Source organism: Ostrea edulis, chromosome 3, assembly GCF_947568905.1.
Source record: "Ostrea edulis chromosome 3, xbOstEdul1.1, whole genome shotgun sequence".
Taxonomy (NCBI): domain Eukaryota; kingdom Metazoa; phylum Mollusca; class Bivalvia; order Ostreida; family Ostreidae; genus Ostrea; species Ostrea edulis.
The window spans coordinates 85,054,303-85,069,463 of record NC_079166.1 but is presented as its reverse complement, the minus strand read 5'-3'; the positions used below and the strand labels follow the sequence as shown (position 1 = coordinate 85,069,463).

At 36.2% G+C, this 15,161-nt stretch overlaps 1 protein-coding gene across 2 annotated transcripts in view; it reads right to left on the bottom strand.

The window, feature by feature from the left end:
* LOC130046575 (uncharacterized) overlaps positions 1–14,076 on the bottom strand; it is a 57,378-nt gene extending 43,302 nt beyond the window's left edge. For both annotated transcript variants that reach the window (XM_056159226.1, XM_056159225.1), the window contains exons 1-3: positions 13,880–14,076; positions 10,536–11,048; positions 9,967–10,197 (exon numbers count right to left, since the gene is read on the bottom strand). In XM_056159226.1, the coding sequence (XP_056015201.1) occupies positions 9,967–10,197; positions 10,536–11,048; positions 13,880–14,033 (898 nt within the window). In that variant the 5' untranslated portion in view covers positions 14,034–14,076. The remainder of the gene's footprint in view (positions 1–9,966; positions 10,198–10,535; positions 11,049–13,879) is intronic.
* Between the last annotated feature and the right edge of the window lie 1,085 nt (positions 14,077–15,161).

Below are 15,161 nucleotides of genomic sequence, written 5' to 3'. Positions count from 1 at the left end.
CCACTGTGTATTCAGAATATACGCAAATCACTTCAGTATTTTTTTCACCGCTTACTGACCCACTTTCACCAGACAACTTGAGAAAATAATGGATGGAAATAAAATAACAAGAATATCTCCCTATATTCGGCGGCTGATAATTTTGATGAAAGATAATGGACTGAATTCCCAAATACGCGAATCCATAAACAGAGAAAATAATGATCTTGTATTCAGACAAGGAATGTCTATTCGGGAACATGCACTTTACAAACACTGTACCTTCGATTTCAGGTTAAAACAACATGTGCATATACACTTTGATTGGAATCCTCATAATTAATTAAATCTGTCTATATGCTGTAGTGAAATTAAACAATTTTACAATGCTGACAATAAGTAGCCCATATCTAGCCAATCAATACATTTACAAATCAAAAATACGTGTACACGTAAGTGGAAAGTTGTTTTTGTTAGTTTGGAATAGTTGATAAGTGAAAAAATCATTTAGGCGACTTGAAACACATTTATTTCAATAACCCAGTCAAGAAATAAATATAATTATGCTACATAATTTTCAGAACCCAAGATACACGTCACATGTATTAAATATTTAAAAAATAAATAATGAATAACAACAACAAAATTGCCTGGGACGACAATTGATTTTATTTTGTGAAACTGTGGTTATCAGACTTATAAACTCTGCATGTATCTTTTTTCACTCGTATTCATAAACTATCATTTTGTTATAAATTCATGAAAAAGTGTCACACCGGTATTTTGAATATGTGTTGTTTTCATGTATAATGTATTGTCTTTCTCTCAAATTACATTGTAAGCCATTTATCTTCGATTTCGACTACCGTATTGACGCTCTCCAGCCATTATCGACAATGTTTATGGATAATCTCACTGTCAGCTTTGCTCCTCCCCTAGTTATTCTAACCCCACCTACTGGGACTGCTGGGACTGCTTTTCGGTTTGTTTACTGGGACTTGGGACAGGTGCGGAACGGCTCTGGGACTGCTCAGCAGTCCCAGAAAGCAGTCACCAGGATTGCTCTGGGACTGCTTTCTGTCAGGTTGGGTCTGGTTGGTACTGTATTTCTCTCTTTGTTGATTGGTCAGGAAATCGAAATGATCTCATTCAAACAATCTCTACCCAGAGTTACCGTTCCTTACACTCACTTACACCTCTGTTAAAGTCTCAAAATAAGCAATGTTATTTCACATGTAAATCCACTTTTTTAAGGCTAATAAAACTAAGAACTATTTTATAAAATATCGGGAAAATGTAGGACAAGCAACTATTTGTAGATTTTCTACCATTACTATATATTCTTCATGTACCTATGTATAGACCTGGTGCAATAGAACTACCCAATATCCACGTTTCAATCCAAATCAATGCTTCTTGTGTCACAAAAAGACTTGATATCTGCTCAATATTTATTTATTTACGTATATTTTTGTAACTGAAGTCAAAACCATACGTTATTTGACCATACGTCATGATACGTGCCATTTTACAAAAATCTTGTAAAACCCTTGAGACGTTGACAGAGGTGCAAGTGAGAGTAAGGAACGACAACTCTGGGTAGAGATTGCTTATTCAAAGTGTGTGTGACGGTACATATTGTCGTCCGGTGTCGAATGATTTAGGAAACTATAATTTTCGTTCCGAGTTATCATTTACGTACCAGTCCGCGTAGGTTTAGTTGCGGTCATAATCACACTTTTAGAAACATGAAATGCATATATTTACGCACATTTCTTGTGGGTTTTATTTCTTTCATCGGGTTATACAATTATCAAAGACTAATATCATTAGAACCGGAATATCTGTACGTCTATTTTTGTGTTTTCAAAATTTGTCAGATCAACAGGAGTTTATTTTTTGTTTTATTACGGAGGTTTGATCTCCAATTCAAAGGAGTGTAAACTGGAGGTGTGAAACCTGTATATATGTAGATAGAGTTGTTACATGACTACTTATATATGTACCGACACAAACCCTCACCATTATTAGATGTACATGTAGCAACAGGTACTGATCTACATGCAGGAATGAGACTTCTTGAACTAAGTTTGGATTTTTATTTATCTATTATATTTTTACAAATCTAGATTATATATATACTCAAAGGTATGCAATATTTTTCTTTTTTATTGATCAATCAATGATATATCTTTGATGATCAAATAATTTCGTACTGGTTACTTAATATATTGAGTACGCGTGAGAGAGAGAGAGAGAGAGAGAGAGAGAGAGAGAGAGAGAGAGAGAGAGAGAGAGAGAGAGATGACACTAGTCCCTGTATATGCATATTACTAAGGAAGTAAAAACAAAAGATGCATACACTTAAAGCGCTAGATAGTGGTTTGTTAAAATAATGATATTTTCATATTATAGATATTTTAAATTGAAATTTATCAATATATAAAATGAAACAAGTTAAACGTGTAATCATTTAATGAGATTAACAAAATGGTTATCGCGGCCTGCATTGATTATGGTATTGGAATCGTACAAGCATTCCAAATATTCATTCGCATTAAACAATTAAGCATTTAACTACAGCTAAATATTCTCTACATAGATACATATAGTTATCTTACCCTCCCCCCCCCCTTTCCCATCTATCGCGGTCGGCGACAATATATTCCAATGTTTATTGTCTCCGACGACAGTATGTACCGTGATGCAAAAAATATGCCTTGTCTCAGTGCATATTATCGTCAGCGACAATATGTATAGTATATGCACCAACGGACAATATGTACCGAGAGGGTACGTGCATATCGTCGCCGAGGATAATATGTGTTCGACAATATGTACCATCATAGTGTGTACTTAACGGTGGAATTACAAGAATCTTGAACTTTCAAATTTATACACATTTACTTTAAGCATTATGATAGTTTAACTTTATCATTAGCTGATATCATCCTAAGATTTAATTGATTTAATTAATTGATAGTGCAGAAACCTACAATAATAAATCGTCGTTTTCTTTCTCTTGTACTTTGAATGCATGAATAAACTTTCGGTCGGCAAGTTAACTTTCTAAAATGTTATTGGTCTACTTGGCATGCTTTGAATGGAATGTGATTTCTTAGATTTAAAACAGAATCAAAAACACCCGACGGAATGAGGAGAGGAGAGTTCGTATAAAGAAAACTATCATGTGACCAATATTTACATATTTTTCTCGTAATTTCGAAATAATTATCTCGTAATTACGAGATATTTTCTGGTAATTACAAGATAGGGGAATGCAAATTTATTTTTTATGATACTAATAGGCTTTCGTAGTGAGCTGTGTGTTGTCATCGTTGTTTTGTTTTTTGGTGGGGGGATGCACTAACCTTACCGCATTGGTTTCTACGAAACCGTATCACTTTCATCACTGCAAAGAACAAGGTACGGTTTTAGCCAAAATCTGCCCTGTCAAGAAAATTCACCGAAATACTAAATGTGGTATTTGAGAATGTGACATTTATGAAAATGGCCATTGTTATTCTTTATCTTCCATAGCAGCTCTAATAAAACTCTATTAAACTGACGACGTCACCAACTTTGAAGTTAATTTTGACTTAATGTACAAGAGTTATCCCCAAGCGATGTTTTGAGTAGGAAAATAAAAATTGTATAACACATAGAAGTATTAATTTTTACTAAATGCGAAATTAATGGTTTTTGTACTGATTTCAATAGATCAAATCAAAGAAAGATTTATATACCGGTAAGAGCGATTTCTTATTTCTGTCTCCAACTTCCTTTATTGTGGCGGATTTTAAGAAAAATTATGTTTATATTTGTCAGAGTCTTGCGTGCATTCGGGAAAAAATGACGACATTAAAGGTGGCTCAAATTCAAATCACTGAATTTTATGCAAAGTTTGGGTTATCACCAATGTAATTCTTCACGAATCGGAACACAATGGAATTCATCGGTATTTGTTTTTAATTGGTATATGCAATATTCCATGAACCTTGATGATAAAACATCATAAATGTATATTTTCAATATTATATGTGTGGTCTTTGGAGCAAAATGTCATTTCATACATGTGGGTATACTCAGGAAAAAAATGAATTGTATCTGAGAAACTAGACACAAATTCGAAGGGGAAATAATTAATAAACGGTTACGGAGATCAGTGGTAGAGCATTCGCCCCGTACCCGGGAGGTATAGTGAGTTCGAACCCCGCTCATGCCATGGCCACATCGAACCTGATACGTAGAGATACGCCTACATGTGCTCTTCCACAAAAGTGAGAATCACGGGTCTTTCAGATAGGCAGCTGATGCCACCACGAGTGTGTCCAGGGGTCCGTGTTTGCCCTACTCTTCATTTTGTATTCTTTATAGAAATTATGCAAATTGATCACTATTCGATATATTCAGGTTTTCATGACCTTAAAATGGGAGGTCGTGTGTCACAACAGACGTTGGCACGTTAAAAATTCAATGTTGTAGCCTAAGCATAAGGTTTATATGTGGTACTTCATATACAGCTGATGACCTCTCAATTTGAGTGAAAAGTTCTCGAAAGGACGTAAAATAAACAAACAAAACATGAAAAACTTTTAAAGTAAAAATGCTCCCACCTCCCTTTCTTTCTCAAAAATGTACCATGCCTCAAAAAGACCGTCTATCCTACACATATGCACACACACTTACACACACCACTATCAGACCCAGATTTCTCCACACACACCCCTCCAAAAAAATATAACGCCAATGTGTTCGGAGCGATACGAAGCTTGTACAACCCAACACTTGGTTGACGCAGCTCAGTGTCATTGTATCCACTTTTGCCCAAAGAAACCCTCTTATAAGTTGTAAAATACAAAAACCATTCGATAGTTTATACAAGAAAAATAAAACTTGAGTCTTGCTACCCCCCACCCCCTCCCCCATGAAAAAATAAAACTATTGAAATATAAACTGCATTTTCTCATTATGCAAGTATATACAAACATACATCGTGTCCCGTGGCGATCCGGGTTAGAATAGGTCCTTAGTATGCCCCTTGCTTGTCGTAAGAGGTGACTAAATGGGGCGGTCCTTCGGATTAGACCGCAAAAACCGAGGTCCCGTGCCACAGGAGGCGTGGCACGATAAAGATCCCTCCCTCTTTAAAGGCTGTAAACGCCGAACATAGGCCTATACATTTTGCAGCCCTTCACCGGCAGTGGTAACCCCTCCATATGTGTGAAATATTCTTGAGAGGGACTTTAAACAATTTTCAATCAATCAATATACATACATCGTATATTTATCTTGAATGGAGAAAAACAAAATTTTGACGGAATGCTCAATACTGCGAGTCTCGATATTATATTTGTGTATATGTATATATCTATATGTTGTGTATTCGCTTTGTGTAAACCCCCTCCCCCGGACTACATTTTATAGTAGTAGAGAAAGATAGATGAAATGTAATTGTAAGTGATATATTGGATGCATGTATTCAACCCTCTCCAATGATACCAAAATCCATATTTTTATGTGTTTGTCAATGTTTTCATGAAGTCCCCCTCTCTTTTTTTTGGGGGGGGGATCTATGTGTAGACCTATATCTATTTCAATCCTTATTAATTAAAATACATATCGTAATACGAGTAACACATATAGCAAATTATCTTTCAAGCACCTTAATTATATTATTTAAACATAATTTTAATGAGTAACATATTTTTAATTTCTTCTAGGAGTAATGCAAGTAAAAAGTGCCCTGCGGGAAATGTACATGTATATTAATCCTTATCTCCGCTCGCGTACTCGTACAATCTAATTAAAATTATGTGAGTTATGTATGTGAGTACGCGAGCGGATCTAACATCTAATTTTAATTAGATAATCCCTATCTTAGCTACACAAACTGTTTTTGTTTTGTATTGTGTTTTAAAAAATGAAAGTGAATTTGTGTCCACCAAACAACAAAATAGTTTTGTAGCCATTGCAGATATAGTATAACACTGAACCGACCCCCCCTCCCCCCAAAAAGCCCAAACATCAGATGCATTTTGCACCACTTTGTACCTCACGGATTGTCATGACATACTGTGCGCGTTGTATGTATTTATTACGGAAGCCGATAGGTGCCAGAGTATAGAATTAATATCTATTTAACTGGCGGCCGCCACTTAATTTAATTGGCGGCCGCCACTTATTATCTGGCGGCCGCCATATATATTAACTGGCGTCTTCCATATAAATTAACCGGCGATATTGGCAATCTTGCAGATGACGTCCTTTTCTGGAGGATCCTGCAATGAACACCTTGCACCGAGGTCATTTGACAATTGACCGCCGCACACACACTCACCCACCCACCCACTCACACACACATGTATATGCACACAGGGAGTGAGAGAGAGAAAGAGAGAGAGAAGGTTTTGCTATGTTCGCTCACTATGTTCTTGCGATTTAAAGGGACATGGACATGATTTGAGCGAAGAATTTTCAAATAACTGTAAGAACCTGTACGTCGTGACATACTTTTTCGTTGTGATTTCATATGGTGGGAAGGGCACAGAGATATGGGCCTATTTAGTTGTTTTTATAACTATAAAAGTGTTCTGCTATATCCATAATAGAGTTTATGTCCAGAGTAAAAATGAATTATATATATATATATATATATATATATATATATATATATATATACATGTATATATATATAGCGTAAATCTATATGGGATCCGGATTAGAATAAGTCCTCACTACCCCTTGCTTGTCGTAAGAGGCGATTAAATGGGGCGGTCTTTCGGATGAGATCGCAAAATCCTAGGTCAGGTCGCAAAATCCTAGATCCCGTGGCACGATAAAGATGCCTCCCTGCTCAAAGGCCGTAAGCGCCGAACATAGGCCTAAATTCAATACAAAATAACGTCCTAATGCAGAAAGATCTGACTCAAACCACACAATATAGTGAAAATATGCATAAACTTTTTGCATGGTACCAAAACTGCCGAATAGCGGAGCTCATTGTTTACAAACAAAGTGAAAGCGATTTTCAGAAAATAGCCATGTATCCGAAAAATCAAAACTAAACTACCCCATTCTGGGGACTTTAAAAATTGTGTTCAATTGTTGTGTAAACTCATTTTTCATTTAATAAAATCTGTAAACTTTAAACAATTGTTCTTCTTTCATTATATAACTGGGGGAAATATCTGGACTTGTATAGGTCATACACACACGAAGTCCAATGCGACTTTCAGTAAATCAAAAGCCAAAGCGAACGTTCACACGGTATCTGCTCAGATTGACCTCCCCATCTGGCCAGCGTGACCCCACTGACCCCTCAAAACTCCACTTATTTAAATATATGCACTCAAACTGCACTCATTTGACCCGTCTATAAAACCTGCACTCAAAACTGCAATCAGTTGAACCGACTATCGAGCCCGGTTATACTACTCTCATATACATCGTATGAGGGGTGGGGTGGGTGTAGTTCATTGCACTTTTTTTTAATTCATCACTTTAAACATCTACTTCTTTTAACTACTATTTGAAAAATTAAGGGGGGGGGGGGCTTGGTACGACATTTAAAATAAAAAAAAAAATCTTCAGTAGAATACAAGTACAAAAGAACTACAATTCAACTTTAGCTGTTTCCTTTTTGTAATTAATAATTATCGAAAACACAGCAAATTTCATATTGAATTCCTAACAAATCAGATAGCAAAATAACGGGAAAATCTGTATTTTGTCGTCTTGTCAACTTTTCGTTATTTCGAGGCGAAAACTCGGTAATTATCGTTTTGTCGTCTTTTCGTTTTTTCATCTTTTCGCATCGAAAGGACGACAAGCGACAAAGCGCCAAGCGAAAAGAGGACAAATTAGGTCGCTAATTTGCGGGGTTTATTTGTCGTCTTTTCGCATATATTTTCGAATTTTCGTTCTGTCATTTTGTCGTCTCTTCGTTATTTAGGGGCGAAAGTCACTAAATATATTTTTGTCCTCTTTTCGTTCTGTCGTCTTTTCGCCTCGAAAAGACGACAAGACGACAAATTGTAAAGTGGCACAAATCAGCCACCATGCATGGGGGCATTTATTCGGACGTTAAGTATCTATTTTTTAGTTTTCCTAAATGGACGCGGGATAAAATGAAATGTTGGATATTCTATATAGTAAATTTTATGTACTTTCTGTAAGTTATATTTGTTAAAATATTCATGTTGGAATAATGCTTAAAAAGACGACATAAAATGGTAGAATTGTTTAAAAAGCGCGACATTTGTAGAATAAGGATATTTCATTGGACATCGATAAAATTAATCTACTTCATGGATATACTCATAATTATATAATACTGGCATCCACTGTGTTCCATGATATATGTGAATTATTAATGTAACAGGGATAATCAACTTCCCCTTGCATTTGGGCATCCTGCTGGTCATGATGACTTGTATTGTCTATCTACAAACACGGGACCCCGCTGTCTTTGTCATTTTCAAGGTCGCTATGTTACGTTTGAAGTAATTATTTATCGTATTTAAATAAGGACGTCACAATCATATACCATTTTTTCCGTTATTTGGCACAAAATCAATCATGGTATCAATCTGTAAATAAAGCGTAGGTGTATTTTATGTAACGAGGGACATCGAAAAATGATGACATCTGCGTGTATATAACTCCGTAATTGTTTATGAAATGCGTATAAATAATATTCTATATAAGCTATTGTCATTATTATATATGTTCCTTGCCATTGATCTATGAAAGGGGAATATACGAACAGTGAGCAATCCCATAACTCTTATAAGCAATACAAAGTAGACAGTTGGGCAAACACGGACCCCTGGGCACATCAGAGGTGGGATCAGGTGTCTAGGAGGAGTGAGCATCCCCTGTCGTCCGGTCACACCCGCTGTGAGCCTTATATCCTAATCAGGTAAACGGAGTTATCCGTAGTCAAAATCAGTGTGCCAAGAACGGCCTAACAATCGGTACCAAACACGACAGACAACATTTGACCCAATTATAGGTTGTATTGACGAACTAGATCGAACTAAATTGTATAAAGCATTATCTGATGCGCGTATGAAAGTAACACCAGTACCGTGCGCGACGTCATTATTATTATTATAAATAATAAGATACCAATAGTTAAATTAGAAATGAAGTGGTAGAAGTTATCAACAATTCAGCACCACCAGTTATAGTTGTTTAATGACACACTCCCTGTATTACCGAAGCTTAATACCTCTTTCATAAAGGCAATAAACAATTTCCATATAAGTACACACTGTATTATGTCTAAATGCATGTGTGTCAAAGACGTCTTGTTATGGGGGGGGGGGGGGGGGGGGAGGAGGAGGGGGGTGCTATACACCCTGTGTGTTCTTTTCATAAGTTGCTCGCTACATGCAATACCTCTGTCAATGCCGAAATGATAAGATCCTTGTATACCGCTGTGAAAACCTTTAACCTAACAATCAACTTATGATGCATAATTTTAAGATAAAATTGTTTTACTGATTTGAACATATTCAGGAGAGAGAGAGAGAGAGAGAGAGAGAGAGAGATAAGCGGAGGATTATTTTACAATGGGTGAGATACATGTTATACACTACCCTAGTGCTTTTTAAGCACACCCCCCCCCCCCCCCCATTTCTAGAGGCATCTAAGTGTTTATGTTGTTTTGGTATCGTCCTGAACATGTTAAGTGTTTTCTGTAAGCCGTGTTGTTGATGATGTAAATATCACAGTGTGGGTGGGGACCTATACAGATTTCTTTACATTAATATTACTTTTGACTTACTGTGTTTTCTGTAAGCCGTGTTACTGATGATGTAAATATCACAGTGTGGGTGGAGACCTATACAGATCTCTTTACATTAATATTACGTTTGACTTACTGTGTTTTCTGTTAGCTGTGTTGTTGATGATGTAAATATCACAGTGTGGGTGGTGACCTATACAGATCTCTTTACATTAATATTACTGTTGACTTACTGTGTTTTCTGTAAGCCGTGTTGTTGATGATGTAAATATCACTGTGCGGGTGGGGACCTATACAGGATCTCACGAAGTCAGTTCTCTCATATCGCCAGAGCCACTTGACGTGTTGTACACTGCCCTGTGATCCGCCTCTGATTTGTTCACACTCCACAGTCTGCTGTAATTCCTCTAAAAACGCTCTTCGTTCCCCCTCACTCATGCGTACTTTATTTAGAGGGATGTTCACTGAATAATATATAAACAGGTGTTGATTAATTACACATATTCAACATTCAACATTTTTAGAAATGAATAATAACAATAAAATATATCTCCTAACATCAATCCCGTGACGTCATATAAATGTACACCGTTGTGTCTGGTTGTACATGTTGTATGTACATTTCTTTGTTTATACTGCAAGACGATATTACAGAACAATGTAATCATTTATATCTCATTCATCTGAAATCAATCAATAACATATTTACATTGAACATTGATAACAAGGAAGTATAATTCACAGGACTGTATATAGACTGCTGAGTGTAGATTACCAAACGGTTCATTTACTGCATACTTACAGATCCGTGACACTTCATCACAGATATCCGTGTCCTCCATGGTGACGTGGGTCAGTATGTTCATCTGTAGACGGTGTATGAGTACGGAATCACAGTCCGAGTAGTTACAAATGACACATTTCTCTCCAGACTTCCTGGTGTATCTGTGTGATCTCAGATACCTCACTACTGTAGTATAACTGGATAACCAATACACGGCGAGCCGTATAACACGTTCTATAAGTTCTATGTTACATTTTATATCACGTTCTGTAACACGGTACATGGTCTCGTCCTTGGTGTCCTCAGTGATGTCTACTCCGTCCCAATTCCAAAGAAATCCACGTGACTTCAGTCCATCCAGAGTCCGCTGTGCCTCCTCACTTGTTACACTGTTCTCATCATATATCACCTCTCGTATCCCATTAAGAATGTCCAGACAGTCTGTATCAGTAAAGTCGGGGATACCGGAGTCAGAGCACAGAAAACAGAATAACACGCACACCTCTTCATCAGACAGGGAGGAGAACTGATCTGAAAATGTAGTATGACACAGTAACACAAGGTTATTTATATTCTTCATATGATACTTTTAATTAAAACATGACTGGAGAACAAAAAATATTAAAGCTCCACCAGACTCAGAGATTCGACTTATCACACGTATCCTCATCATAATAACACGGACAACTGTAAAGCTTAGTAGATTCTATATTAAATACATCTACATACGTTTTAAATAAAATTGTTTAAGGAAGGTGACCAATGTTTCTGTTCTGTTTTAAATTAACGTTTTATTACTGTTTTACAATTTTTCAAAAGTAAAAAAAAAAAAATGAAAATAATTTTTTATTGGTGTGTTTCATAAATGTTTTAAAACATTCTAATAATTAATAAACAATGTAAAGATCTGTTCTAAATATGTCTCTGGAACCACATACAGCAAACTCACTTGAATGACATTTCCCCAATATGTGTATTACGTTTATATAATAGCGGTGCCTTGACAGTACTGTGCAAATCTGAAAGTGTCACATGACTGTCTCGTTCATTGTCACAATTTTGACAATAACTATAACGCGACCATGGTCAATTATTATAGGTGACCTCTGATGTGTACTCATTGAGGCGATTCACGTAATCCATGCACTGATTTTGTCTTTTTGTACTGCATGTGAGTGTTCCTGTACTACTAGCAATGCCAAAATCTACTTTTACTACATGGACCAGCGTATTATACCTGGATGATGCATAATGAGAAATATGGAATGAGAGTACCAAACCCCCGCATGCGTAACTCGGACGCAGTTTACCCAGGATTGAGCGGAGGTAAAAATTTCTAGGTGTTGCGTGATTGGCTAATATCAAGAGTGAAATTATTTGGAATTTAAAGAAATATTATAGAGGTTCAAATTAAATGTTAGGATGAAAAATTATCGCAAAAAATCGAGAAATGACTGAGGAAATTACCATGGTAGGAGTGTGCTTGAAATGAAGGGTGTACTTTACTGCAGATTGCTATGTGTTGTAAAAAGTACAAATATGGCCTATAAAAGGCACGGGACCCTATATTTTTTTTTTTCATTTTTTATTAACACTTGGAACGAACTTTGAAATGTTTGCGGTCATTTGTTTCAAATTAATATAGTTAATTAGTGAGAGTAGACCAGTCGTTATAAAAATTAACCTCAAACAAATTGCAACAAAAACAAATTTTGTTATAATCAGTTAAGTGTGTATATTTTGATGACATATCAAAAATCAACAAACATCGACCAAGCAGTTAATTTAGAAATTAATCAAGAGTATTCCGCATTTTAGATGTAACAATAATGGCATACGCGGGATATCGCACCTGTAAATCTTAGTCAACACGAAGCAGTCGATGCAAAGTTTTTATAATTTAGAATTTTGATTTGATGTTTTCCGCCAAACTCAACAATTTTTCAGTTATCTGGTGGCGCCCAGTTTTTATTGGTGGAAGAGAGAACCCATATACAACTCACCTGACAAGAGACCACCGACCTTCCGAAAGTAAACTGAAAGACTTTCTCACTTAGAGGCGCGAGCAGGGTTTGAACCCGCGCCGACAGAGGTGAGAGGCCGTGTGATTTTGAGCGCGATGCTCTTTTTTTTTTTTATCTTTCACTGATCAACATACAATTTACACCACAACAGTCATCACAATGAATATCACAGTTTCAGATCTGGTTTAACATTTTACAATAAAACCATGTTAAAAGATAAACAGCTTTTGAAATCTCAACACCATTCTAAGGTAATGGCGAATGTTATTAATTTGCTGACAAACAGACGGACATACCAAAAACTATTCGCGCCCCGAATTTCCGATTACGAGGACATACATGTAAAAATGAAATTGAACATTTTCTTTTCAACAGCATTATTCTTGTATTGATATTTAGAATCTTTCAGACGGGGTAGGGGGTGGACGAGAGTGCGATTTCTTTTTGCGTCGCCATCAACAATAAATATTAATCTCTCGACAATTATAAACAAAAAAATAAGGACAGTATTCAGGCCCGTAGGCAGCATTTTTCAAAAGGGGGGGGGGGGGTACATAGACTCGCAACGCGAGTCTATCACCTCGCACCGCGAGGTGCCACTACGGCAGGGGGTCTGGGCCCCCAGAAGCTCTAGGGTATTTGGTACAAAATCCTGCAATCTAGCAATTTCCTGGCACTTAATTTGAATTTTGGAATCATGCCTTTTTTTACTATGAATTTTCATGATTTTCAAAAAAAAAATCCCGACTTTAATAGTCACAATTCAAACAAAATGCCGACTTTAATAGTGTTTAGTAGTTTTCAAAGGGGGTTCGTACGAACCCCACGACACCCCCCCCCCCCCCCCTGGCTACGGGTGTGGTATTGTTTTCCTTTTTATTTCACTAACGAGCGTAATTTTCTATTTTCAATGAATTTATATCAGAGCTTTACCTACAACAATTGTCGTTACTAAACAATGTAGATAACAGAATGAAATTATCAGCGTACACAGTCGTATCAAGTTGAATATTTTATACAATGATATGGTACTTCGTATATCGTGCATTCTGGATTGTATTATTCTCATTTGTTTTGTGTGTGTGTGTTTGTATGTGTGTGTGTGTGTGTGGGAATGTGCGCGCGATCACGTGTGTGTATATGTATGAACACATGTGTGTATATATATGTATGTATGCACGTGCGTGTGTGTCTGTGTGTGTTTGTATGTGTGTACGTATGTATGTGGGTGTATCTATATATTTATTAATATATTTAATCTATCAGACGTTTATTTATAAGGAGCTCAGTGGTATTATACAAGAAAGTACGTGTCACATAATCAATAGAGGTTGTTACCTGAGATAGGTGTTCTCCATGTGCTGTACTCTCCAAGATATTGCTTTGTCCACTCTGGAAAAAAAGAATCTCTTAAAGTTTTCGCCATGAGAGCTACAATTTGGAAATCATATTTATTTGGATAACAATTTTCTAAAGCTGTTGAACAGACCATTTCTGTCGAATGTAGACATTTTGAGCATTTCTTAGAAGCACGATCTACCAACAACTCATACATTTTCATTCTATAATAAGTAGGTTGGAAACATTAGGTGTAATTAATAAGATGTATTTGTTTGATTAGAACATACTTTTTTACTTGAGGAGAGTTTTCGACAAATGTAGGTATGGATTTCACATTGTCACTGAATGCGCTATATGATTTACTTCGTAACACCCACATTGTCCTCGTTCGTTATTGTATGTTCCAAATCAACTTAACCAACACAGTGCGAAATAAATTATTTTTTCATTCATATTCTAACATTGTTATATAACCAGCGTGTCAACAGTTTAAACAAGTGATACGCTATTACAGAATGTGGTTGTTTACTAGTAGGACTTAATACGAAAACAAGTTAAAGAAATATAACGGCATTTTATGCTGGTGTGGACTACCGTAGGCCTAATCATCAAAACATAAGGGGGGGGGGTATTCTAAATTAATAGCTACAGCAATTTTTGCTTTTATCTGAATTGTTTTCCGAGTACTTGTAAGTTGTAGCTTTTTAGTGAATTATGCGTGTAGCTGGAATAAACGTGGATCGGACCATCTAACTTATGTTAAGTTTAACATAAAAAGTTGAGTAATGATTGTCAACTTTATGTGCGTTATATTTTGAAACGCTATATTTCATCCCTTACAGAATCTGATGGTTTATTTCTGTGTGCAATTTTTAGAACTGTCTCATCAAAGGCATATTGTAAAACGTGGATTAGATCAGAACTACTTTTGAAGCTCTACATTTTATAATTGGCATTGTGACCAGAGATGCAGTCAATTTTGTGAATAACAGCATATTGTAATTAGATAGAATTTAATTTAATTAGTCTGGTTAATTTCAGATGTTCAACTCCCTTTTACGACAATGCCATAGTTAATTGATTGTAATGCCTGTACAGTTTCTTACCGTAACCGAGGAGGCAAAGGGTATTTGAAAACCTTTATGTACATTATATTTTGAAACGCTATATTTCATCCTTCACAAAATCCGATAGCGTATTTCTGTGTGTAATTCATAGAAATCAGATTTTGTGATTTTCACATTAAAGGCATATTGTAAAATGTGGAATAGACCAGAAC